This window comes from Peromyscus californicus, unplaced genomic scaffold (assembly GCF_007827085.1).
Source record: "Peromyscus californicus insignis strain IS unplaced genomic scaffold, ASM782708v3 Scaffold_3__1_contigs__length_106647218, whole genome shotgun sequence".
Classification (NCBI taxonomy): Eukaryota; Metazoa; Chordata; class Mammalia; order Rodentia; family Cricetidae; genus Peromyscus; species Peromyscus californicus.
In genome coordinates this window covers 102,366,323-102,393,814 of record NW_026294551.1, presented here as the reverse complement: position 1 = coordinate 102,393,814, position 27,492 = coordinate 102,366,323, and the positions used below count along the sequence as shown (strand labels likewise).

Below are 27,492 nucleotides of genomic sequence, written 5' to 3'. Positions count from 1 at the left end.
CTCTGGAAAGTGACAGTGACCTGTGACCAGAGGAGAAGATGGGCAGAGGGGATGGAGAGGAAAGGCAGGTGCTGAGGTACTGGGGTGGACATGGGCTGGGGTCTTCCAGTCCAGGGTTCAGGTGCTACAGGGTGGGATGGGAGTGGCCAGGATGGGCTGCCTGGGTGGGGTCCTCTCCTTGCCTGTTGCACCGTGAGTACTTTGCTGGCAAGACACTGGCATATATACAGCCAGGTATGACATTAGTGTCTACAGGATTATGGAGGCCAAGAAGCCATGTAAGGCAATGCCCAGGAGAGCCGCTGTGGTGGCGCAGGCCAAGCTAAAGGGCCTGGCACCCAAGAGTACTGATATCCCAGATGAGGGAGGGGGGCATTTCTCCTCTGTGTCTTAGGATTGGGTAACCACAACCCCACCCTTTAGTCAAGTGTTCTTCCTTTCCAGAGCCTTCCCACAGGTGCACTCTGAAGTAAAACTACAGCAGAAATCTGGGCAGCTAGTCTAGTCACACCTAAGGGAAACCGGAACAGCTGCCCCTGCGATCCCAGCCGTCTGGAACAGATACCCCCTGCCATCCCAGCCATCCAGTAGATGGGGTGAGGATGAGGAGGGGTGATTATGACTTGAAAGTCTGCCTGGATCACACAGAATTATCTCAGAAGCGTAAAGGTCCTGGGGTCCATCTGACCGTGACCCTGGGTGACAGGAGTAATTCTTCCTCCAGGGCATGCTAGGCAAATACTTTACCTATGAGCTATACTTCCAGCCTGATTTTATTTTTCTTTGAGACATGGTCCCACTAAGTTACCCAGGCTGGCCTTGGACCAGTGATTCCCTGTCTTAGCCTCCTGAGTAGCTGGGATCATAGGCCTGGGTGACAACAGGAATTCTTCAAAACCCATGTGATTCTAGCCGGTTCTAGATTAGAGTGCTAACCTGGGCAATGACCTGCCCTGCTGTGGGATGGTCTGTATGTTAAATTACTCTGATTGGTCAATAAATAAATCACTGATTGGCCAGTGGCCAGGCAGGAAGTGTAGGCGGGACAAGGAGGAGAATAAAGCTGGGAAGTGGAAGGCTGAGTCAGAGAGACACTGCCAGCCGCCACGATGACAAACAGCATGTGAAGACTCCGGTAAGCCACGAGCCGCGTGGCAAGGTATAGATTTATAGAAATGGATTAATTTAAGCTGTAAGAACAGTTAGCAAGAAGCCTGCCACGGCCATACAGTTTGTAACCAATATAAGTCTCTGTGTTTACTTGGTTGGGTCTGAGTAGCTGTGGGACTGGTGGGTGAGAGAGATTTGTCCTGACTGTGGGCCAGGCAGGAAAACTCTAGCTACACTGCCCCCATGTCACATGCACGAACAAGGACCTGCCAGGGAGAGAGTCACCCTCTGCTGAGGGAGCTGATCTTTGCAAGGCTTAGCCATTTCCTTAGGGCCATCGGGTCTTATCATGGGACAGGGCTGCCTGACTGTCTCGAGCCAGTAATGCCATTTGATTGGGCATGGTTGGGGGAACGCAGAACCTGTAAGGACAATAAAGGAGAGCCTTCCAATGCATCTTTCCTGGTAAGCAGAGCCTGGAAAATTCTTCCAGCAGTTGTTGGCTGGGCTGGGGAAGGCCTAGTGCTAATCTAAGTGGGTGAGTCCAAAAGCTGGGCCCTGGGTATTAAGAACATAAGAACTCGGGTTGGGAATTTAGGACCCAGTCCAAGACTGGCCTCGCCATTCATCTTCCAGGTGAAGAGTGTCACACATCAGGCTCTGGGAAATTCTGTCAATAGACTTGGTCACCTACAGCCTGCAGAACTGGGGAACTCTCTTAGAGGAGGGCTGACACAGCTCCTAGCACACTGTGACCTGCAAACTGTGCCAGCACACTGCCTTGCGCAGTGGTAGTCCTGAGTTGACTTCTTGGACCACAAGGACAAGGTCTAGTGGAGTCCCACTGTGACCTGGTTCATCCAAGAGAAAAGCCTTCGTGAGGTGCTCTCAAACCTCTCTCAACATGGGGTCCCTTTAACAGACAAGGCAGGCATGGTACTTGGTTAAATCTTAAACAGGTGGGGGTAGGAAGAGGGGGCATAGCTGTGATCCTGTCAGGGAGGAGGAGTGAGGAAGATCTTGAGTACAAGACCAGTCTGGGCTAGATAGTGAGACCCTCTCTAAAAAAAAAAAAAGAAAAAAAAGATGAACAGGCCGGGGGCACAGTTGGCTCAGTTGGTAAAGTATTTGCCTTACAAGTATGAGGACCTGAGTTTATCCTAAGAACACAAGTGTGGGAGTTTGAAAGAAAATGGCCCCCATAGGGAGTGGCACTATTAGGAGGCGTGGCCTTGTTGGAGGAAGTTTGTCACTTTTTGTTGCCTTCAGATCAAGAGGTAGAACTCTCAGCTACTTCTCCAGCATCATGTCTGCCTGCTGTGGGATATCCTGTATGTTGTGAATATATGTTGCTATGATTGATTGATAAAATAAAATGCTGATTGGCCAGTAGCCAGGCAGGAAGTATAGGATAGGCAGGACAAACAGAGAGGAGAGGCTGGGAGGTGGAAGTCGAGGGGAGATGCCAGCCTGCAGTCCAGGGAGCAACATGTAAAGGCAACAGGTAAAGCCACGGAACACGTGGCGACGTATAGATAATAGAAATGGGCTGAGTTAAGTGTAAGAGCTAGTCAGTGGTAGGTCTGAGCTAATGGCCCAGCAGTTTAATTAATATAAGTTTCTGAGTGATTATTTTATAAGTGGTTGTGGGGTCCGTGGTGCTGGGCAGGACTGGAGAAAACTCCAGCTACATCTGCCTGCACGCCACCATGTCCCACCATGATGATAATGGACTAAACCTCTGAAACTGTAAGCCACCCCAATTAAATGTTTTCCTTTGGAAGAGTTGCCATGGAAATGGTGTCTCTTCACAGCAATAGAAACCCTAACTAAGACAACAAATAAAATGAAAAAAAAATCTGGGAGCTGGGTGGTGGTGCACTCCTTTAATCCCAGCACTCAGGAGGCAGAGGCAGGTGGATCTCTGAGTTAGAGGCCAGCCTGGTTTACAGAGTGAGCTCCAGGACAGCCAGGGCTACACAGAGAATCCTGTATTGAAAACGAAAACAAAGAAGCTGGGCATGGTGGTGTGCACTGTAATCCCAGTGCTGTGAAGGCAGAGAGAGGAGGGTGCCTGGGGCTTTTAGGTCAGCCATCTTGGACTAATTGGTGAGCTTTAGGCCAGTGAGAGACACTGTATACACAAAATCAAGGTGGACAGTACTTAAGTGTACTGGCTAGTTTTATGTCAACTCGACACAAGCTAGAGTTATTAGAGGAGGGAACCTCAACTGGGAAAAAATCCTCTATAAGATCAGGCTGTACATTTCTTAATTAGTGATTGATGGGGGAGTGTCCAGCCCATGGCGGGTGGTGCCATCCCTGGGCTGGTGGTCCTGGGGTCTTTAAGAAAGCAGGCTGAGCAAGCCATGATGAGCAAGCCAGTAAGCAGCACCCCTTAAGGGCCCCTGCATCTGCTCATGCCTTCAGGTTCCTGCCCTGCTTGAGTTCCTGCCCTGGCTTCCTTTGATGATGAACTGTGATGTGGAAGTGTAAGCTGAATAAATCTTTTCATCCCTAAGTAGCTTTGGTCATGGTGTTTCATCACAACAATAGTGACACTAAGACACTGAGGAACAATGCCTGAGGTTGGTTGTCTTCTGGCCTCCACATGCACAAACACACATGCATGCACATATACACATTACCTGCAAACACATGAGCATACACAAATGCAAATATCACATACCGCTAAACCCCAACAACTCCAAAAGTGAGTTCTCTGGGTTGGCTTTGAGCTTGTTTGTGTGGCACTGTTCATTCCTGGCAAGTTGGCATGCTGAATCATGACTGTCTAGGGAAGGCATGCCTGTGTCCTAATCTCTGGAACCTGTGGTCATGACTATTTGGCACTAGGGTCTCTGCAGATGTCAGCAGGCTGAGGATGTTATGAGGTCATCTTGGATCGGGGGGGGGGGGGGGGGGGTCCTTGTCCCATGACTGATGTCTTCAGGGAAGGGAGAGGGTTATGAGGCATGGAGACCCAGAGCCATGTGACCATGGACCTAGAGTCTGGTGACTCACCCATCAGGACACTGAGGCTTGCAGAGCATGAGAAACTGGGAGAGAGGCACGGAATGGGGTCTCCTTGTGCTGTGCTGAGCTTGAGCTTGCGTTTGTGGCCTCTATGGTCATGGGAGAACAAACTCCTGTCATTTCCACCCTGCTAGGAGTGTGTTAGCATAGCCTAGGACCAAGGCAAGGCAGGGTCCTCTATTCCAAGTGCGACCTCCAACTTCAATACACTATGCTGAGAAGGTGAGTCTAGCTCACGGGTGTGTCTGGATGAGTGCAGCTGCTGTCAGGAGGGGAGGCTGAGCTGGGGTGTGGAGCATCAGAAGAGGGGCAGGGCCCAGGTGCCAGGCTAACCGCAGAGCCTGGTACCTAGGGCCTTAATGGCAGTGGGTTCTAGCTGTGGGTAAATGCAGTGGTAGTCTGGGTGGTAGAACCATGAGCAGGGCGATGCTGGGGCACCATGGCCTGCCCAAGGGAGAGCAAGGTATGCAAGCATGCCATTGGGCATCATGTACCCCAGATTAATTCCTGAGAAACCCCAAGTGTCTAGTTATGCCAAACCCACCTTCCTTTGGAGAAAAGCATGTTAGGCCTTGAGGCTTCTTTCCCAGTACCCTGAAGAGCCATGGAGGAGCAGGCAGAAGCAGAAGGGGCTTTCCTTGTCGGGCTGCTTGGGACGTGGTCTTCCCCTCCAGTGAGGGACTCAGGCTGCTGGCAGGCAGGCAGGATGCTGCCGCCTGCCCTTACCTGCCCCTCCTGCCTGCAGTGGGCAGGACACACTCTGACAGATCTCCAAGGAGACAGTGATAGGAGCTGATCTGCAGGGGGACACCTCCAGCCTTGGGGTGAGGACACAAGAGGAAAATGGTAAGTGCCTGGCCCCGAGCCACCACATCAGCCACAGGGGAGTCCTGGTTGGGATTAGACAGATTCCAGAGAGAATCATTTGGTAAAGAGCTGGGGAATAAGTGCTTGGGAAAGTACTTGCCTTACAAGCATGAGGCCCTGAGTTCAACGCCCAGAACCCATGTATACATGCAAGCCAGGCGAGGTGACGCTGGAGAGGCAGAGAGAGGATTCCTGGGGTTTGCTGCTGGCCAGCCAGCCTAGGCAAACAGTGAACTCCAGGCAGAGATGGGTTCTGTCTCCAAACAAACCCACTGGAGAGTGGCTGAGAAATGACAACCATGGCTGACTCTGGCTTCCACCTTCCACACACAAGCATGGATGTTCACACACACATACCACGCCACTAGAACTGACTAGGAGTCACCTAACTCTCCCCACTTTGAGGCTACCTTCCTGAGTTTACTTATAGTAAGTTCCTTCTCTAGACTGAAGCCACCAAGACATGCATATGCCCACATGCCCAAAGCAGGGCTGCTGTGAGGGTGAAGGAAGCTGTGAGGGTGGGTGGGTGCTGGTAGCAGCAAGCAGTTCAGTAGCAACCACACCACTGTAAGGTGGGCTCTGGGCCCACCCTGAGTGTGCACTTCCTCTGAGCCCAGAGTGCTAAGGGCTCTCAGTGGGGGTACTGTAGGGATTCTGATGACTAGATCTGGGAGGTGCTTCTAGTTTTGGACTTGAATTCCAGATGATTCCAACACATATCCATGTCTGTGAAGAGCTGCTGAACCCTCTTCATCCTGTCCCAGCCTGGGGACCCGCACCTCGCCATGCAGGCTTTGGATCAGGATGACTGCACAAGGCCTACCTCCTGTTTCCTCATCTGTATACAGGGGACAGCATGAGGTAAGGGCTCCCCCACCCTCACCTGGGTCTCTCCACCCCTGAGGGCCTTTCTCTTGGAGACCCAGGATAGGCAGGGAGATAGCTGAACCCCCTGACAACTGCTGTTCCTGGCCCCTGTCCACCCTTAGGTCACCCCCGCTCCTGTGCATCTTTCCAATATGTTCCTTCCATAGACTGAAGCTATTCAGACATGTGAATGCCCACAGAACCAAGCAGGGCTGCTGTGAGGTAAAGGAGGGTGAAGGTGAGCCTTTGGTTGATGCCCCAGTGAGCAGAGGCCATTTGGGAACTCCACTTAAGGGACCCCAGAGCCTCCCCAGGCCCAGACATCATGGCTGGGCTTCCAAGGAAACAGGACAACCACAGAATAGGCCAGAAGAGGAAGTAGGCTGTGCTGTGGGCCGCATTTCTCCTGTAAGGACCCAGTATGAGGTTGGGTGTCCAGCTTCTCTTTTTGGGTTTGCTCTCAAGACCCTTATGTTCCCAGGCATTTCTGGGCTAGGTTCAAGCCAGAGCATCTGAAGCTATGAAGAAACCTGTTATTCTAGGTCCAGGGATTTCCAGGGTTCATCTTGATACATGTTGGGGTATGCAGGAATTGTGACCACCAGTGTTACCTGGCTGTCCCAGGTGAGGAGCCCTTCTTGTCCCTATCAGGACAGGCAGGGCCTCACCAGCCCATATCACATGGCAGAGAGCAGAAGGCTTGGAGCAGCTGAGGCAGAGCAAACCCAAGATCCTGTCCCCCTTCGTGGGTAGGCCCTTCCCAAATAGGACTGTTCCCAGAACTGCCTCAGCAGAGCTGGAGATGGCAGTGAGATCTCTAGTTCTTCCACCTGATGGGTGGTAACAGCTCAGCGTTTGATGACCCTCCCCGTGGTGGCACAGCCTACTGCCATGGTGCCGAAGAACAGCAGGCCTCACTCCTGGACCATTGGTTTTGCTTTTTATTGCCAAGTTCCAATTTACAAGGAAGTTCTAGCTTTCGTGGCTCCCTCGGGTTCAGTCCCCAAAGTCTAAATCCTGCTGGCAGAAGCAGGCACTTCCCTGGCCAGAGCTTCCCAGCCCTGGCCTCACTTTGCAACAGTTCTTCCCAGCTTCAGCTCTGCAGGAGGGAGGACGCATTTAACCTTCTACCCATTGTTACAGCGTGAAATATATTTATTACACCTACAAAAGACCAGACCTGGTTTACCTGTGCCTTATTTACAGTTGTGCGTTTCAGAGGCCACAGAGAAAGCCAGTGCTGTCCTTAGGAGGGATGCTATCATCCAGCCCTGGCAATGCAAATATTTGGGAGGGTGCTAGGCTGGCTGCAATAGCAGAGGGTCGGCTCTGGGAGCCTCTTCCACCACCTCCACCATACAGGGAGCTCACCACTACACTGAGTCTGAGCTGGGGGAAGGGTCCTGATGCCCACGCCTCCAAACAGGACGGGGCAGTGCTGCGTTTCTCTATGGTGATAGTCAAAGCAGAGATGTAGGCCCCGGGGCAGTGACAGAAGGGAGAGAGACCAGGGCAGGCATGGTGTGCATGGCCTTAGAGACAAGGCTACTGGTTTTGAAGGCTGACTCTGGGACCTCCAGGTCAGCTCTGTGTCCTTCTGGACCTGGTAACCCTCAGTCCTACCTCCCTGCTGACCGTGGGAGACCTAATATGTTCTTTCTGCCTGGGTCTGCCTCGGGAGCAGCTGGCAAGTTAGTAGGGTGTTCCTGAGGATTGGGTTGTGCCCATTGCCACCAAGACCTAGGTGAGGAAACGTCCTGGCCAGCTGCTTCCTCCAGGACCTCCTCATCAGCAATGGGCCAAGGAGCTCCGCTCACAGGAAGTTCCCATTTGCTCACCTGGAGGTACCCCTGGGTGCCTGGCTACAGGAAGCCTTTGGGGACAATCTTCCAAGCTGTGGGGGACAGGCTTGTCCTTGGTGAATATTACATGGCAGCTGTTCTTTCAGTGTTTGCTTCCCCTTCCTTGGAACCTCCTGAGTGCAGAGAAGAGGCTAGTCACAGAGGGGTGGAACCCACCTGCACGGGTGGGGTAGGGTGGCTGCAGGGTGGAGGAGAGTCACTTGCATTTTATAGCGTTTATGCTGTCCTAGCAACTGTCATCTCAAACCCAAAGTGCCTGCTCCTCTGTCTGTCCCTCCCGGCAAATGACCAGGGAGTACCCAGGGCTGGCTGGGGGGCCCAGAGAGCCCTCCTTTTCAGTGGCCATCACTCATCCCCCTTTCCAGGGCTCTGCTAAACCTCCTGGGACATCCTTTCTTGCCAGGCCTTAGGAGCTTCTGCCTCTGGGCACGCCCACCAGAGTGCTTTTCGAAACCAGAGAGGCCAGTCCACATGGACACTACTCCCCTCCTGGGGAGCACTGGGGCTGCGGGAAGTGAGCCGAACAGGGGTGACAAGGACTGCTGATGTGCAGATGGTGACGTGCCTCCCACAAGGGTGCCCTTGTGGTTAGCCTTCAGTGGATACTGACACTGGGTGAGGCCACATCGGCAGGAAATCCACAGAAGGCCTTCCCATGGAGCCATGAATCGTGAACTGGCTGGCTGCGTGCAAAGGCAGGCTGGGGGCTGACGAGGCAGATATGGGTTTTGCTGGCACATGCCTAGAAGAATGGGATTTTCATACCACAACAAGCTGTGTGGTAATGGCAGAAATGGGCAGCAGAGGAAGACTCTGCTTTTGGGTCATCTGATTTGCAGCTGGGCCTCTGGTCAGGCATCCATATGCATACTGGGAAGCTGGTTACATCTGAGGATGACTTCCTGTGCCTTTGACTCCTGTCATAGCCACGTGGGCTAGGACCTCCATGGTCCCAATGGATCTTTCTTAGATGAAGAGAGAAGGTAGCAAGCCTGCTGGAAGCTGTGCCGATGTGGAGTCCTGAGCAGGGAGCAGATGTCACCCAGGTCACATGACAGCACAGAAGCTGGCCTTCTTGCTCCATATGGCCTGAGAGGGCTCAGGTCTGTCTCTTTTTGTTCAGAAGTATCTGAATGTTTCAGGGAGAGACTTTATCATCCCACTTGTAGGATTGGAGACAGAGAAACAAGTATCATTCAGGAAGAGAGAAAGTGACAGCTGCAACTTCAGAATAAAAACACAGACAAGTTCTACACAAGGGGAACCTAACGGCTGACACTTCTTATGTGACACCAAGCCTTAGGGTTTGAGGACTTTTTCTCTTTGCCCCTCTCCCCAAATATTCTTTTTAAATAAATCTCTTCACCTGTTGCCAAAACCAGAAATAAATAGCCCCAAAGAGACGTTTATCCAGGTGCTTCTCTATAGAGTGCTACCACAGTAACCTGGTCCACTTCTGTGCACACTGGGAGTGAAGACAAGGGAGCTGCCTGAAGGAGGGTGCACCTGGGGCTGTCAGGATCAGAGACGGGCCCGGACCCCTCTGAGGCGGCCAATGCCATCATTTGTACACAGGAGGCTGTCTCTGAGATCCCAGCCTGCTCAGAAAGAGGTCAGAGCAAATGAGAAACTCCAGTGGTCCATGGCTGTCTTGCAGCAAGAGGTGTCAGGGACAGTTTCCAAGGCCATGGAGAACTGTGGGTGCTCCTGATGTGTCCTGCTGTCACAAACTGCACTGGGGTCCCTGCTGGCAGGCTGCACACACAAAGGGAGGTCCCTGGGTGCCCACTCAGTGCTCTGCGGGGCTTGCAGGCTCTGGGTATACAGCATCCTCATCTGGGGTCTCTGTGCCTGCTGTGGCCAGTGAGGGGAGCTGGGGAATGCCAGTGAGGGCTCGGAGGCTGTGGGGATCAACTGGGGGCACAAGGGTCAGCGACTCAACGCTCAGTGTGTCAGCACTGTCCTCAGAGAGCAAGGAGATGGTAGGCTGCTGTGCGGGGAGGAGGCTGGGGGACAGGTGCATGGTCTCCGCCTCAGAGCTCCTGGCCAAGTTCTTGCTGGGCTTGGAGTTGACTTCCATTTCATTCACAATCACCGACTTGTCTAGAAGGTGAGGTTGAGGCTGTTCCGGAGTTGTGGGGGCATCTAGGGAAGGAAAGCAGAGACACTCTCAGCTCTGGTGACACTGTAAACACCTGGCACCCGCTACTCCTGTCCTGCATCAAGGTAGAAAAACCTGTGGGGAGATTGCTGGTATTAGGGCCTGGCCTGGTTCTACCTACTCCTTTTGGGGACCCAGAAGCTGCTAAGTCTCATCTTACTTAAGCCTAGGGGAGTGTGTTGGGACCCTGGGTGCCTGACTTGTAACGGCAGGGAAAACTCAGGCCTCCTGTGAAACCAACCTGTAGATACTGAAAGTGAAACCTGGCCTGGGCACTTGGTGTGCAGGGTGAGTCTGGGCCGACTGCCTGGTGATACACCTGCAATTCCAGGCTATTTCCAGAGGCTCCATTTGGAGATATTTGCCAAGGAGTCCAGTGCAATGGTTAAAAACGAATTGATAGCACTTTCTCGTTTCTAAAATCTTGAACTGTCGCTTGCCTTGCTTTCTGCAGGCACTGAGTTAGCACCCACCAAGGGGATAGGCTGGTCAAGGCCATGACTGTCACAGGTTTCCCACAAGGGCCATGAAGAGGAGCCATGAGCCTCCAGCAGATGTACAGTAGCTGGTTTTTGTTGCTGTTGTTTGTTTGTTTATAAACCCTGATTAGACCGTGGACACACTACTGGCTACTTGCTTTTCAATGACGAGTCAGCCAGGAATGTGTGGCATTCAAGGGAAATACCATCCAGGACTGCAGAGGTCGAGCATTTCAGACTGTGAGAGGAAGTGCTAGGAGTGTCACTTGGGCTGTACATTTATATTTGGATGGATTTTAGGGTTAACTGTCCTTGGACAGAAGATGGTGATTATTCAGCCAGCCCCTGGAGCCACGTGAGGAGACTTAGGGGGCATATGGGATGTTGTTTTGCTTCAATGCTATTCTGGTTGAATTAATTTTTGTTTTCTCATTTAAGCCAAAATAAAACAGAAAAGCGAACGGAACACAGAGCCAAAGGATGGAAGCACGAAGAACAAAATAAAACCAGGCAACATGAAGAATGGGGTGGAGAGCGGAGGAGCCACAGGTAAAGGAAAGTGCACACCAACTCTCCCAGGGCACACCAGACTCCGGGAGGATGGAATCCTCCCTCCGGGAGGAAGGGCCTAGTCAATTCTTTTCCTAAGGGCTTTACTTTTGCTTTTTGTACTGCTGGGGATGAAACCCAGAGCCTCAGGCATGATGCTAGCCAAATGTGTTACCACTGAGCTGAGGTATAGCCTGCCCTTTCTTTAAAGAGAAAAAAGAAGAGGGAGAGAGAGAGTGAGAGGAGGTCTGGAGAAAGCCACTCCCTGTGGCTCTGGGCCCATCCTTGCTGGAGGGGCTGTGGGTGTCAGTGAGAAGTGGTGCAGGAAGAGAGCGGTACGAGCTAAGCCCAGAAGTGCTGTTCCCACAGCTGTCGGTGCTGCTTTCTCCGGCTTTCCACGAACTTGTTCCATTGTGTGTCAACGCCTGTGAGCTGGGCTGGCTTCACATGGATCCTTGTTGTGACCTTGTGGGAACCTGCCGTCTCTGTGTGGCACTCAGTGATCTCTACGAAAGTTTTCAAATGGGTCTGAGCCTACCTTGGAACTTCTCCACGAGGGGTTCATGGCTAGGCAGCTAGGAAATGACTCACTGCAAATGGAACTGTCCTGCTGCTGTTGGTATTGGAGGGACCGGGGTGCAGAAGCATTGCCCTCCTGGATCCTTACCTCTTTCCGGGTTCTCTATGGGGCTTTTGCTGATTATTGAGAATAATCAGGAAGGCAGAAGGACCACAGTCAAAGCCATCAAACAAAACAAGACAACTAACACTGTTACACAGGCAAATGGCTGTCTTTAGAAAAGTAACAACTCTGTTAAAAGGGCAGTTTTTTTTTCACTTTAAAAATACTCCTAGTCATTTTAATAGAAAGAGAGAATGCCCTCTTGCTCCCTCCTTCAGTTGTTGCTGTTTATACTGGGAATACTTCTTGAAAATGGGCACCAAGTTCATATAACCAAAGGGGCAAAAGGAGAAGAGAGGCGGGCTTCCCGGGGAAAGTGCCGCAAGGCCAGTCTCTGTTCAAAGGCCGAGCAGCAAAGGTGACCTGTTGGACCTTTGGAATCTCTTTTCTGCTGATTCCAGAATGGCTACAAAGTGGGCTCTGGAAAGGAGGGGTTTGGACATGGGCTGGGAGGTAGAGCCATAGTGAGAGAGGAGGGTTGAGGGGCTTCCGGCCTCTGCCTGTGAGTGCACTAGGAAGTGTCTTGGCTGACCCTCACAGATGTGATTACAGCTTTAGAGTAGGGCCTTACTGGTCTGTGTAAAGCAAGTGACAGCTTCCAGAAAAATGATATTGACTGGCTGTATATGTCTCGAAAGGCAGGCAAGTGCTGTGGGAAGGAAGGAAGGAAGGAAGGAAGGAAGGAAGGAAGGAAGGAAGGAAGGAAGGAAGGAAGGAGGGAGGGAAGGAAGGAGGGAGGGAGGGAAGGAAGGAAGGAAGGAAGGAAGGAAGGAAGGAAGGAAGGAAGGAAGGAAGGAAGGAAGGAAGGAAGGGCTCCATGTAGCACGCTGATGCAAAGCTCAGAGGGTCAGCTGGCGAACTGAAAAGAAAGTGAGGGCTCCTGCTGATACACACTGTCAGCACACAGGCACGTCAACAAGCATCGGGGAAAGTCCCAGGATGGCAGCAGCCGTGGCCCTGATAAGGAAAGCCAGCTGCTCCCCTCTCCTAGTGATGTTCAAAGTGATTGGGGCACTGGAAAGATGGCGTCCATCAAGGAGGTAGCATTGGGCCTGGATAGCAGCTGCATTTGCTGCTTAGCTTTGGCCAAAGCCTGGGAAAGAACATTCTAGGTTGCTTTTACAAGCTTACAATTCTCTAGTCAGTTGCAGGTATTTGTGTGAACATGGCCTCCAGCTCAGGGCTTACTCTGAGACTACATTGAGCCTGATATTGGATAGGACGTTAGGAACAACTGCTGTGCTCTAGGTTACCAGGGAAGGACCTGGGGGCAGAGGGTTGGGGATGTGTGACCTTAGACAGAGGACGGAAAGGAAGAGAATTGACTTTAGGGAAGCTAAGATTGGGATGGTGTGGCCCAGCTTTCCCACCCTGCTCACGCCGACCCTGTTGCATGTGGCAGGGATATCATGGGCCCAGGGGGGCTCCGGAAGGAGACCTGCCTGATTTGATTGTGCGTGAGGTGCCGTGGCAGCTGCTGGTCGAAGCACTAAACCCAGTGGCCGCCGTGACTGTCGGCCTCCGACAGGCTGAACACTCGCCGGCGTCCTTTCCTGCCACTCCTGACTAGAGGGAAAACACAGGACAGATCATAGAAAGCCTGTAACAATGGAACGGCGAAGGTGAGGTGGAGAGAGACACAGCAGTGACAGACACTGAGCATTAGCAAGAACAAAGGGAGAAAGTCTGTGGCTGGAGTGACCCAGACTGCCAGCCCACCACGTAGACAGGACACATCCATGCTGTCCCCCCAAGACGAGCCAAAGTCAGGAGATCTAAGAAAAAAATTGTTCATTTATGCAACTTTTCTTCTTTTTATTAGACAGAGTCTCATATAGTCAGGGCTAGCGTCAGACTCTGCTACACAGCCAAAGAGAATCCTGGAACTTTGGGTCCTCCTGCCTCGACCTCCTGAGTCCATTACACAGACCCGGTTCATGTGGTACTGGGGATGGAACTCAGACTGTGCATGCCAGACGAGCATGTGGCTGACTGAACTACAGCTCCATCCCTCACTCATTCAACTCGATATGATTAGAGACAGAGAAGGTCCAATCCTGCTGCAAAGTTCAGGTCACTGATAACTTCTGGTCTTGTCAGAAAAATCAGGGGACAGGGATAAAAGGACAAAAGTGCCTGTCAGTTTTATCTGGACCTGCAGAAAGATAGGAACACAGGAGGAAATGCCTGCAGGAAAGAGGGTCTGAGGATCAGAGCCAAACAAATCAGTGACCCTGGGGAGGGTGGCATAGAGGGCATGTGGGAGGTGCTGACACTCACCTTAGACTCATAGTGACATTTGGGGGAGGGGAGGACTTGGAAAGCCCCACCTTGGGAACCAAGGCCCAGGGTGTGCACAGAGCAGGAAATGGGAAGACAGGCACCCAGAGGCTCAGTGGGAATGCACAAGCTGGGACAGCAGCACAGGAACGGTTCATGGTGTGTTTGGGTCATATTCTCAGAGACACTGCAAGGGTAGAGTTAGGAGTGATGCCACAGCACAGTGGAGGACAAGTGAACACCACAGGACACCATGCTGAGGACGGCCATGCCTGTCCATTTCATGTTGGGTCTATTTTGTCACTTAAAAAAAAAAAGAAAGAAGGAAAGAAAGAAAGAAAGGAAGAAAGAGAGAAAGGAAGGCAGGAAAAGGAAGAGAGCACTGTAGAGGAAAGACAACCCTGCCTTCTCCCCAGAGTGCCTGCCCTTTAAGGGCCACTGGACTGGGTGTCTAGAACTTCAGTGTAAAAATTAAGGAGGGATGCTCAGAGAAGGTGCAGGGAAGAAGGGAGCCTGGGGTCAGAGGTCATGGAGGTGCTCAACACTGGGTCCCCAGAAGCCAGCCCTTTCTTTTGCCTGTCAGCCCTTAGGATGGCCAGTGGTGGTTGTAGTGCACAGGCTGACATTTACATTTACAAGGGCAGCCTGACCTTCACTCTAGGATCATTTCCAATCAACACTTTCTGTCTTCCTCCTCAAAGATACTCACAAAGAAACTGTAAAACTTAGCTCATGTGGATGCCAGACAGAAAGGGGCTGTTTAAGGACTGCAGTAGGTCACGGACCCAGTGTCTGAGGGGACACAGCAGGCATTGTGGGCATAGCACGCCAGTTGACTCCACAGGGTACCCTCTCTTGGCTGAGGTCCCAGTTTGTGCTGGGTCTGCAGGTTCTAAAACCACTTCTGGGCAGAGGCCTTGGTCAAGAGGCATAGAAATTGTTTCTCAAAGACAGACTGCCGGCTTCTGTACTCGGAAGGGCACGATTTGCAGGGAAGCTTTAGGGAGATGGGGGAAGGACTCTACTTGTCTCGGACAAGATAGAGGGACAGGGCCCAGTGGGACTTGTGTGAGGACTCCAGACTTGCAGCATTCATTCCTTGGGTCTTGTCTCTAGGAAGACAAGAACCTTTTGCAGCTGATCTGTGCTGGCTGGTGGAGCCCCTGCCTGGTCCCTCCTTGTGAGTTCCAACTGCACACATTTCTCTGTGGTCATCTGATGGGCCTTGTCTGCCCCTGTTCACCTGTGAGAACCCTGCTTTACCACTCGGTGTCCCTAATGTCTGTGCACAGAAGGAACCTGTTTGCCTAGAAAAAGACAGTGCAGTGAGCAAGTCAGGGAAAGAAGGCAGTGCAAGGCCATCTAGTAGAAGGAGGTCTTGGGGCAGGCCTCAGGACCATCTATCCAGGATGGGCAGCCTGCACCACTGATGCCTGGGAGCACAGGCTGGAGCCCCACAAGAAGCTGAGAATGTCCATCCTGGGGAAACACATGAGTCTCTTTCAAACCCAGGCAGGAAGTGAGGTCGACCTGGCTGGACAAAGCAGATGCAGAAATGACCGTCCCGGGCATCGGCCTCTTTCATTCCTAGTGTGGGGTGAGTTTGCATCAGAAGAAAATGTGGCTCTCTAGGGTCTACTGTGCTTTTGGGGACCCCAGCAAACATTGCCCTGATTGGGACCCACACGGCAGCCCAGCCATCTGCTACCTGGGACTACGTGCTCCAGGCTCCACGAGTGGGACTGCGGCTGTGGAGCTGTGCCCACCGGCAACTGTGCGTGACGAAGGACGGTTGTGAGTCAGTTGTTACACTCAGGGCTCAAACTCTGAGTCCGGTCTATGCGCACCCCTGGAGGTATCTGAGAGACTCAGGGGCCATGTCCCATACTCTGCTGGATTGTTTTGGAAGGCAGAACATGGCTGTGGAGTCACCAAGGAGAGGGTTCACATTTGGACTCCCATCTGCCAATGGCAGTGTGGTAGGTAAATCACATGATCTGTCAGAGATGTTATGTTTTCAAATGCAGGAGAGGCCTCAGGGAGGAGGTGTCTAGGGAGTGCACCCAGGCAAGGTGCCCAGGCATAGGTGGCATACACTGGGGTGACCATGCATGGGCTGGGGAGGACCATGAGAAATGCCAGAAAAGTATGAGTCTTCCCCAGCTCTTTACTCCTTCCAGACTGGTGTAACTGGTGTCTGTTACTTATGGGTCTGGTGTGCTGTTCTGACACATGTATAATGTGTGGTCATCAAGTCAAGGGAGAGGAGTACCATCACTTCAGGCACTTCTCTGGGATCAGGAATATTTCAATTTGCTCTTTTGGCTATTTTAAAAGTGACAGAGAGGTATTGGGACCCAGAGCTGCCCTGCTGAATTACTTAGCCCTAGACCTTAACCCTCCCACTTAGCTGTATTTTGTGATCTGCCCCTTGTACATTTTTTTTAGTATTCAACACCATGGAGCAGAAATGGGAAACTGGTCTCTCACAAGCTAGATAGCATCAATCACACACCTTCCCAACCAGATACCTGACCTTGCAGTGGGGCATTGGTATCTGGCTTTGAGGGGCCTGGCTGCTGCTCTCTATACTCAGGAGCTCCCTGGCCTCTGGGAGGTTCAGTAAGTATAAGGTCAGCAATGATCTGTGTTAGCACCACACCCTCAAAACTACTCTGAGGACAAATGGACTCTTGGCAAGGCCATAACTGTACAGGCTGAGCAGCAGGAATAGAAGGTGAATGATGTGGGGAGAGGCTCCTCAGGTTCATCCAACTACCAGCTGGACATCCAAGGACAGTGCCTCGAGCTGATGGTGGCAGCCCTTGGCAGGTTTAAGAACTGGCCAGTAGGCTATGTAGGGGCATCTTCTCTGACCCTCAAATACTGGGCTGCCACTTGGAGCTATTGTCAAACTCAGACACTTGGTAGAGGGACCCCCCTACCCCTTTTTCTGTCCTTGGCTTTCCCCCAGCACAGCCTGATAGGGCATAGGCATGGGGAGAGCAATCTGGTTAGGCTGGACCTTCAGGAACAAAGCATGTACTTGGTTTGGGATGGTAGGAGTACCCTGAAGTGGAGTGTTGAGGCAGAGAGGCTCATGGGCTCCTGTGGGCTTTTCTCAGGGTCAACAGCTCCATCTCAGGGCATCTGATCCCTGCCACCAGAATGAAGCATAGTTCTTGGCTAGGTTGGCTTTCTGAAAGAGGTGAGCTACTGTGGAATGGACAGAAGTGGATGGGTAGCCAATCTCAGGCTTTTACTGTCATGTTACATAAAAAATGGGGCTGGTATGCCTGCTGGGATACAGTGAAAGGGAGCAGACACCTCAGAGGTCCTAAATGTCACTTATTCACTGAATTGCCTGGCCATCTGACAGCCTGGCTAATGGCCCCTGGATTTGTGAGATGCAAAGACATGTTGTTGGCACTGGGCAGGGAATGGTGGGGACCGAGGGATGACAAGGCCAAGGCACAAATAACGAGTGCACGTTGTAGGGTTCATTGGGACAGCAGGGGTTCTCTCTGGTTTTAGGTGTTGGAAAAGAAGTATGTGGCTACCTGCTCACTCAGGTGCTGGCTCTGCCTCCTTAAAAACAGAAGAAAGGTACCTGTAGCTATGTGGAAAAGACCTTCCACCCTAGGCGTGCTGGCAAACAGGAGTGTCTGGGTTCATATGTAGATACAGAAATGTGCATGTCAGCAAGTATGCACACAGCACATGAACATACAATCCTGAACTCCTGTCCTAGAGCAAGGCGAGACCAAGGCAGGGGCCCCAGGAGCTGTTCTTTGCTCTGAAGGATGTTCCATCTGCATTTCCTACTGTGAGCCTGTGAGTAGCAAGACAACTACTTGGATCTGTAGCTAACCTCCAAATAAGTCCAGAATTACTTCCCCCTAGCCTGGGGCAGGGAGAAGAACGGACAGTGAGTTGGAAGAGGTTCCAGTGAGGTGGACCTGAGGGTGACCTTCCTGCCTGGGCCTTGTGACATCAACAGATATGGGAAAAAGTACCTTGTGGGGGTAGCCCAGATGGGCTAGGATCCCCTGAGCCACAGGCATGGGTATAAAGGTGACTCAAACCTTTGCTGGTAAGACAAAAACTGAAAGTATCGGGGAGGGAAGTATATAATACCCAGGAAGACACTGGTCCTAAGGGTATGGGTATGGCACCATGGGCTTTGCCTGGCATGGCCCTCCCCATGATTCCTCATCCATAACTAAACAAGAGGAGGGAGAGGTGCCTCATAAGACATGCTGAGCAGGGCTCCAGTAAGACCTTGGAGGCATAGAGAAGGGAATGGAGGGGTACAGGCTAGAGACATGGGTCCCCTGTAGATCATGGGGTAGTGCTGCTGAGTATGAAACCCTGCACTGGCTTGTCCCCATTTTAGCCCTGCCCTTTTGGCTACATTTGGGCTGTGCTAATCAAGAACCAAGCCTGATGTCTGTCCCCTGTGACCCGATGCAGAACAGACACATGTGTGAAGGCTGCTCATTAAAATACGAGCCCAGGATGAGGCAGGTGGAGGTGGGGCTGAGGCATTATAGTCTGACTCCACTTTATGGACTCTTTCTTTGATGGCCTTTGATTGGTGTATATTAAAGGACAGCAAGATGTGACCCTGCTCTGCCCTGATGAACTCCCTAGGAGGGGCAGGTATGCCTTTGGTGTGACATCTAGACAATGCCAAACACTGAAAGAGGAAACTTGTATGTTCAGGGGCACGAGTCCTCCTTCTCCCAGGGTTCACACAGTCATGCCTGGGAGACCCTGTGGGAGCCCGTGTTCAGGGTCCTCGTGGCTTTACCCAGCAGGTCCGCATAGAGAGGATGATTAGACCACGGGCCTAAGTGCAGGTGTCTGGGATGGTCTGCACTTGGCTGTGCTGGGGGAGGAGGTCTTTTGCTCCACCCCTTGGCGTCTCTATAAAAACCCTGGGGCAGAGACGGTCGGGCCCGTTAGAATAGGTTCCAGGCCCTCTCGAGGCTATCCTTTATTTTCTATCTGTTTATCTCCACAATATAAATCCTTCTATCTAATATTTCCTGCTGCTCACACTCAAGAAAACTCTGGGGAGCTGTGGGGTTGGTGGGTAAACGCCCCACAAGACCCCTCCTGGTGACACACACAGAAGTGATGACACGCCACTTAGGCCAGGCCTAGCTGGTGCCACTCCCTATAGCTCTGTGTATAGAGCCCTACAGAGCAGACCACCCAACAGGCACTAACCCAGCTGGTGGGTGATGCCATCTTGGTCAACCATAAAGAACACCACTGAGGAGGAGCTACGGGTCAGAGGTCACAGCAGAGGTGAGGGTCCCCAGGGTAACCAAAGGTCCTCCCAAAGCCTCCCATATCTCATGGCCAATACCTGCTGGGCTCTGGGTTGCTGAGGGTGTGGAGGAAGAGCCCCCTGAGTCGCAGTGGCTGGTGTTCCCACTGCTGCTGGGGCTCCCACTGGCAGATGGCGGTGATGGTGACGACAGGGACGGAGAGCTATGCTGGTTTATGCACTGGGCCACAGCAAAGCCTGCAAGACAACAGCAGCATGCAACAGGATTAATTAGAAGAGCGCGGACAAGCTTCGCAGAAGGGGTGCCACCCCCATGATGAGTTGGAGACATGAGGTTAGCTTTTGCCTCAAGGCAGCATGGGGGCCTCCATGTCAAGACAACTGGACTGGACTTGTCTCTCTGTGAGTTTTGACATTTTCCAGAATGAGCCGCTCTCTCTGGTCAGGGGCTAATCTGGCTGGGCATGTGTGAAGCTGCTTTCAGAAACAGATGCCATTGACTAGGCCAAGGCAGGGCTGTGGTGTCTGTTGTAGCCATAGCAATGGTTGACTCTGCTTTGGGGCTTCAGGGCTCCTGTGAAAGGTCACACAGGGAGACCAGCATCCTCATGGCTGAGTTTTGGGCCTCATTCTGCCAAAGGGAAGGCAAGCTAGGAACTGGAGAGACCTGGCTGTCGTCCCCCCACTGGAACCCCCTCTGCCCTGGCAGTCCTGACAGGGCAGGCTCAGGAGTAACGAGGGGTCTGCTGAAGAGTCAAGGACAGTCGCAAACTGCCCACCCTAGAGCCACTCACAGGCGTGGAGGCGCCATGGTTTGTGGCCACACAACAAGGGGAGGGGCCTAGCTCTCTAAGTATCTTAGCGACACTTAGCTCTGGGTGGTGAAACCCACTTCTCGGGAGCAGGTGAGCGGTTACTGCAGCCTCTCAGTCTGTTTCTGGTTGTTTACTCTCATGGCCTCAACCATGGGGGTGTGAGACTTCCCAGCAGGCCCCACATGGGCAGTGTGCATGGCAAATGTGTTCTTTAGTGACTAGAGAGATGACTCAGCAGTTATGAACACTGGCTGCTTTTGCAGAGGACCCACATGACAGCTCAGAACCTGACATGTAACTCCAGTTCTAGGGGATCTGATGCCCTCTTCTGGCCTTTGTGGGTACCAGGCACACACATGGTGTACATACATTTATATAGGCAAAATACTCAGATACATAAAAAAATAAATCTTACTGTTATTATTGCTGTTGTTGTTTGAGATAGGGTTTCTCTGTGTAGCCCTGGCTGTCTGAACCTCGCTCTGTAGACCAGGCTGGCCACAAACTCAGAGATCTGCCTGCCTCTGCCTTCCAAGGGCTGGGATTAAAGGAGTGCCACTGCCTGGCAAATCTTAATTTTTTTTTTAAAGAAAAGTGTTCTTTATGCTGGGTGTGGTGGAACACACCTTTAATCTCAACACTCAACCCTCATGAGGCAGAGGCAGGCATATCTCTGAATCTGAGGCCCATTTGGTCTATATAGTAAGATCCTGTCCCAAGAAAGAAACCAACAACAAAAACTCCAAACCCAAAAAGTGCCTCATTATGATGAAGTTCAGTCTTGCTGGCCAGCCCAGGAGCTGTACCCCTGCCTCACGTTCTGCACAGACTGGGGCTTCTGAGCTCTTACAGCCCTCCCAAAGGGCTGCAACATCCGATTTTTTTCTCTACAGACATGGAAAGTTGCAGGAACAACTCTGCTGATAACCCATGAGTCCATGCAGACATGTGGTCCCCACTGCAGCCTCTGGAGCTGGTGCTCCAGAGACCTTACTGCATCTGCTCCCTCAGCCAGAGCTATAGTAAACAAGACAGGGTCAGGGGCAAGTCCCTTAACAGAAAGGGCACCCTGACATTCCTGGCCACTCTTAGTGAACACAATCAGCAGCACCAGCCTCACTCTGCCCCTCCTGCACTGCTGGAACCTCCAGCTCCTGACACTTCCTCCAGGAGGCCCTTCAGGACCAGCCTTACTTGCATAGAACACAGGTGCTGGCCACCGCCTTTTGATAAGTGTGACAGCAAATCTGACTAGATTTGGAATTGCCATGGAAACTCCTCTGGGCCTATCTGTGAGAGTGTCCCCAGAGAGGTTTAACCGAGGAGTAAGACCCACTCTGAACATGGGAGCACCATCTCATAGTCTGGGGGCCCAGACTGAATAAAAAGGAGACAGCAAGAGGAACCCCAGCATTCATCTCTCAGTTTCCTGAATGTGGATGCAATGTGACAAGCCACTACAGTTCACCAGGCCTTCCCCACCATAATGGGATGTATCCCCTTAAACCAGGAGCTCAAATCGACCTTCCTTAAGCTGCTTGCCACACCAACAAGAGAAGTACTAACTCATCAAGTAAAGTCTTCGGGGGACAAACTTTTGGAACTTGGTTTAAATGTAGCCTGGTTACACTGAGTAGAGTCACTGTCAGGGAGATCATGTAGACTGAAAAGCACACACAATACTTCTGCGGGAGCAGTGTGTTCAGCCCCATGTAGTACAAAGGGTAGAGCAGGTTCTGGCCCCTGGGGAAACTTACTGGTCGGTGGGGGTGGGGTTCAGGCAAGGCTCTGCACCTCTTCACTTCCTACACGTCGTCTACAGACAGGAGCCCTGCTCTACACACCCCTTCCCTGTAGACTCACTGGGACCCTGCACTTAGCCAAAGAGCAGCTTTTTGTACAATGTTCATGAAGAACTACTGTTCTCAACTGACAAGCTCACTGATATCCTGGGCCAGGTTCTAGGTAGGGGCAGGCGACTTTAACTGTGGCAACGGCAGGTGGATGGGACCTTGAGGGCAGTCTCAAGCAGGAGCTCTTTTCTGGTAGGCAGTGCTTCCTGCCCTCATCTATAGTCTACCTCAGATGGCTGTTACAGAGGGCACAGTAGGGCCCCTGGGCTGGGAGGAGAAGCCAGCAGAGGAAACACGGCGAACATCTGGCAGATCCCAACACTGCTCAAGAGAATTCCATAGGGACAATGAACTTTATAGCTGCTTACTTCTTAATCACCTACAGTGGTAACCCCCCCGAGTTTACAAGCTGTTTACTTGCCCTGAAAATGAATTACTCTGTAACAAATCAAAGTGTCGGGTGGCTTTTCCCAAGCTGCTGATTTATCCCACATACACACAAGCTGAGTGTTGAACAGGGTTGGGATTCAGCCTTGTGTGTTCCTGAATGAAGAGTGACAAAGCTGGGGCCGTGGGGGTCTCTAAAGACACAGGTCTGCTGTCACTGTGACTTATCTGGAGTGAGGTTCATGCGGGATGAGCCAGGATACTAATGTCCTTTCCTGGGTGGGGCAGAGCTTGGTGGGAGAACACTTGCCTAGCCTGCAGGGTGCCCTGGGTCTTTTGAAAAGAAGACAAGACAGTTCTTCATTTGGGGGTTGGCATCAAGTCTTAGACTGGTAATAAAATTTACATGTAATTAGAGTTGGACAGAAAAAGGAGATCCCCAGCCTGTTCCCTTGTCATTTAAAAAGTATTTTCCTATTTATCTACTTATGGTGTGTGCATGTGTTTGTGTGGGCACGTGTGTGCCACAGCATGCTTATGGAGGAGGAGATGGCTCTTTCCGTCTGTCATGTCGGACTGACCTCATGGCATCAGGCTACAGGTCCCAACCCCATCTGTCATAGTTTGCAGGATCTACTGAGTACAAGTGCTGGGCTTACATTTCCCCCTCTGCTGCTGCTCAAATCTCTCTTCCTTCCTCTCCATTCTCCCCACATGCTGCAGTTTCAAGGGAGCTCTCTTCCACACTAACTTGCCATATTGGAGGATTGTGTGGACACTGGAGAGAACTGCGGATGAATGCCATGGCTGCGGCCTGGACCTCAGAATTCTTGCTTCATCTCAGCAAGGCAGTTCTGGATGAGCTGGCTACAGCAGAGATGCCAGAGGCCTTCTGGGTCTGTGTCAACACACAAGGGCTGCCAAGTCCTTGCAAACACATGGACAAGTCAGAGATCATGGGATGGTTAACAGGCACACAGGCTCCCTAGGGTCTTTTCTACTGATGACAAGCTTGGCTTACCCTGTGTCTGTCTCAAGACCAGCTCTCGGATGTGTACCAAAGGCTGTGGGGGCTCGCAAGCCTTTGGACCCAGTCTGCATCTAGGAACTGGTGGTGGCGGCAGTGTGTGCAATGAGGGGGGTGCACATGCTGACGAAGGAGTGTAATATGGGGAGTGGTGAAGACATGGATGTGTTTGGTGCTGGAGTAAAGCCAATGATGAAAGTTCTCCACTGTTGGCAAAAATGTCAGAAAGCAAGATTAAGTGCCTAGGGAAGTGCTCAAGACGTGGCAAGTGAGGAAAGGTTAGCAAAAGTATGTCCACACATTCCTACTGAGAAAATGCAGGTTTTCCTCCTCCCTGCCCAGAGCAGAGCAAACTGCTGTAGGGTCTGAAGCTGTGAGAGGAATGGGTGGGTTTAGAATGTCTTTGGGGGCTTGTCTGAATTTTCTAAGCTCCTTACCATTAAGTTCTATTATTTTGAGACAGGGTCTCATGTATCTCAGACTGGCCTTGATCTCCCTGAAAATACCTCCTGTCTCTACTTCCCTGAGCACTGAGACTACAAGCCTATGAAATCATGCCCAGCTTATGTGGTGTTGATATTAAACCCAAGGTCCTGAGCAGGCTCAACAAGCACTGCACATCCCCAGCCCTATGAATATTATTTCAGGTCAGGAAAGAAGATGGTAGAGGAGAGAGAAGTCACCTGGAAGCTGGGCACACTCAGGCCTGGCAGTAGCACCCACTATGAGCCACTCTGGTCTCCTGGCTCCCTTCCTGTGAGTTCTCGGGACCTGGACAAACTTCCACAGAGCAGGACCAGGCAGATGGACCCATGCCAATAGTAAGCCATGCCCTTGCTTTGCAGGACCCCTGAGCTGCATGGGGCCTGTAGCCTTCCTGTCTTCCTCCACTCCATTCTGCCATGATTCTGGGAACGGGAACTAATGAACAGCTCTCTGGCATTTATCAAGAACAAAATTACCACCAAAAGGTCAGCCTTCTATTTTAGGCCCAATGACAGAAGGAATATTGTGCATGGAATCAGAATCCCAGGTTCGAGTCCAAGATCTGCCCACTTTGGCTTTGAGACCTGGGATGAGTCCCTTCTTCTACTTTCTGCTTTTAGCTCTCAGTTTTAATAACCAGGTTCATGAGATTTCAGAACCTGAGCTAGTGGTGGTGGTCTACAGGGCATTAGCTAGCTTATATCTCATCTGTGTTTGCTTATTATACTAGTGTACAATAACACTGAGAGATTCCACACACAACCCTGCAAGGCTGCCTTAGAAAACATAGAGACCAGGCATTGCAGGGCTTTGTCCTGACACAGCTTGAACTAGAGTGAGGTGACAGAACTGCCCTCTCCTTTCTGACCTGACTTGACTCTGCTGTGGCAATTCAACTTCATTTCTGTTCCCATTCTTAGATTCCTAGACAAATCCACAGGGAGTTTTAACCCACAGAGACACTCTGAACCACAGACCGATTGGGAGGAAATGGAGCCTCTCCTCCAGCAGCCTGGCCTGGCCTGCAGTCCTCTGCATTTGCTGGGCCATTCCTCCAAACTGCAATTCCCTTTCGTCTCCTTTCTGTCTGTACAGGTTCCTCCCTGGCCCTTCGGAGCTTATGTGCTGGCTTCCAGTTTGAGCAAAAGTTCTCCCTCTCCACCCCAGATGACCTGTCCTATCTGGGCCGTGCATGAGGAACTTGACTGCAAGGCCGTCTAGCATTTTGTTGAACAACTTTCATCACTTTAGCAGCTAGCACCTGACGTCTCCTGAGCCCAGGAGGTTTGGATATTCCTGATATTGCTATATTTCCTATTATTCCTGCAGTTACAGAACCTGGCCACTAGGCATGGCCATATGACTGAGTTGTGGCCATGAGACAGACATCGAAGTGGCATGTGGGATTTCCAAGAAGCCTCTTCAACAGGAAAGAGGGTACATCCTCTATTCTGCTTCCTGGAACACGGATGTGATAGCCAGAATCCAGCAGTCATCCTGACTATGAGGGGGAACTGTGTATGAGGGAAGGAAGAACACTGAGCAAGGAGGAGCTGGGGTCCCTGATGTCTCATGGAGCCCTTACTTACCCAATTCCATGATGCTTTTACACGAGGGCCATATAAACCTCTCTTCTAGCACTTCCTCTGTAGTTGAAACTAACCTTATCTGGCATTGTTGTGGGGAATGCCTTGTTAATCCTGGTCACACTATGAACTGGCTCTGACCTGATAGGGAGAAAACTGCCTGAGCCTATGGGGCTGGTGGTAGTGGTGGGGTGAAGGGATCTGGACATGGTGGGGTGCTGAAGGAAAAGGGGAGGGGCAGGTGACCCTACCTATGAACTCAGACCTTCAGGATATGTTCTCTTCCTTCCGTGGTAGAGGGGAATTTTTGGTAGAATCCAGTGGAGGGACTGAGTTTCTCTCTGAGCTCACACCAGAACTCAGAGATTATAAAACTGGACTAAGACCTTGAAACTGAAGGCCATGAGAGACTGCAGAGTATTCAGAGAGGGACACTGGAGGCTAGGGTTGGGTGAGCCGAACATTTTCTCATCTTCCAAGAAAGCAGGGCCACTGGTCTCTGTGAGCTGTCCAGACCCACGTCGCCTTTCGGGTATTTGACTAAAATGTCACTGTTCCAGGTTAACAAGCACGTGCCCTTTTGGAGTTGTGGAACTGGCTTGACTCTGTATAGGGGATTCCACAGGGGCCTCTCGGAAGGTGAAGTGTGAGGGCCTGCTCAGCTCAGGAGTCACTCCAAGGATCCCTTACTCCGTGTGACACAGGGCTACACCCTGCAGACCACTGGGGACTCACTGCTTTCAGGTGGGTCTGTACTGTTTCCCTTTGAAAACCAAAGCCCACCACCAGAGACACACGCCCTAAAGCCCTACAGCAAAAGCAGCTGGTACTAGGCCCCCATCAGGGTGCGTGCCAAGTGGAAGTGACAGCAGGTAGACTTCTGTCACAGCATGTTGACGTCAGCGTTTAACCTGAGCTTCCCAGGAGTTGCAGCTTGGGGTAAAACCACAGCATGGTGGAGCTCTCGGGACCCACTATCACTGAGAGACCTGCATCCCTGGAAGCCTTTCTAGGCACGACCCTGAAGCAGCAGCAGAGAACACTCAGCTGCCTGCCTTCGGAATTGTCTCAGTCTGCCAAGAGGCTCCCACACGGTGGCCTTTGTCAAGCTTCCTTTTCTAAGCAGTGGAACTCTGGTTTCTACAAGGGTGGGAAAAGGAAGTGCTCTGGCTATTGCAGAGCCCTGCCAGAGAGGGGCTTCCCTGCTGCTTCCCAGATTTTTTCCTGTGGCTCCCACAGTAGAGATCACATACCTTCCAAGGTTGGCTGACAAAGCAAGTGAAGGAGGGTGGGAAGAGCCAAGAGCCTCCCCTGACTCCACAGAGACCTGGAGACTAAGAAGCCCTTCTGATCTATCAGGAAAACACAGTGTGCCAACCTGGGCCCTGGGAGTTATCAGGGACTGGGACCTGCAGCCTTCCGGAGGGGTACATTTCCAATTCTTAAAAAGAAGGTGGGAATCTGGATTTTGATGTAAACTACTTACTGCCTGAAGTTTTAAATGTGGACCCTCCTTTTTTTGAAATAGGGTCTCCCCAAGGTGGCCTGTAACTTGCTATACAGCCCAGGGTGACTTTGAACTTCTGATCCTCCTGCTTCTACCCCAAGTGCCGAGATTACAGGCATGCCCCACCGTGATAGGCTTAAGTAGTGCTAGGGACAGAAGGCAGGGTTTTGTGAATGCCAGGCTAGCACTACCAGTAGGTAGTCCTCACGCTCTTTTTGAAAAACAAGGAATGGCCTATCTAAGTGGGGGGCAGAGCCTGCTTGCCCCTTGTCTGGGCACAAGTTCTGTCATCAGCCCCATCTTAAGCCTGTGGAGGTACCCTGTGACAGCTACTGGGATGAGTGCTATGTGAGTCTGGAGCATAGCTAAGGGTGCTCCGCTGAGTCCTCTGGGCTGGGCTCAGCCCGGGACAGAGGTGCTCCGCTGAGTCCTCTGGGAGCGAGAAGCTCTAATGAGGCTCCAGGTGAGGAAGCACAGAGCTGCCACGGCCTTCACCATGAATAGGGAGCTGAGGGCCACAGGCTCCTGAGCTTGCCTTTCATTAGCAGATTTACTCAGAGGCCATGGCTCAGACTTCTGGCCAGGCAGTGTTCACATTTTCTTACCACACACTGAGATGCTGGGAAACAGTAAAAA

The 27,492-nt window shown here is 51.7% G+C and overlaps 1 protein-coding gene across 3 annotated transcripts in view; it reads right to left on the bottom strand.

Annotated features, from left to right (window-relative positions):
* Positions 1–6,806: 6,806 nt before the first annotated feature.
* Positions 6,807–27,492, bottom strand: part of Clec16a (C-type lectin domain containing 16A) — a 219,967-nt gene continuing 199,281 nt past the window's right edge. For 2 of the 3 annotated variants that reach the window (XM_052759465.1, XM_052759466.1), the window contains exons 22-23: positions 19,274–19,432; positions 6,807–9,890 (exon numbers count right to left, since the gene is read on the bottom strand). In XM_052759465.1, coding sequence (XP_052615425.1) covers positions 9,535–9,890; positions 19,274–19,432 — 515 coding nt within the window. In that variant the 3' untranslated portion in view covers positions 6,807–9,534. Of the gene's footprint in view, positions 9,891–13,058; positions 13,183–19,273; positions 19,433–27,492 lie in introns of all 3 variants that reach the window. The other variant, XM_052759467.1, reaches the window with a different exon arrangement.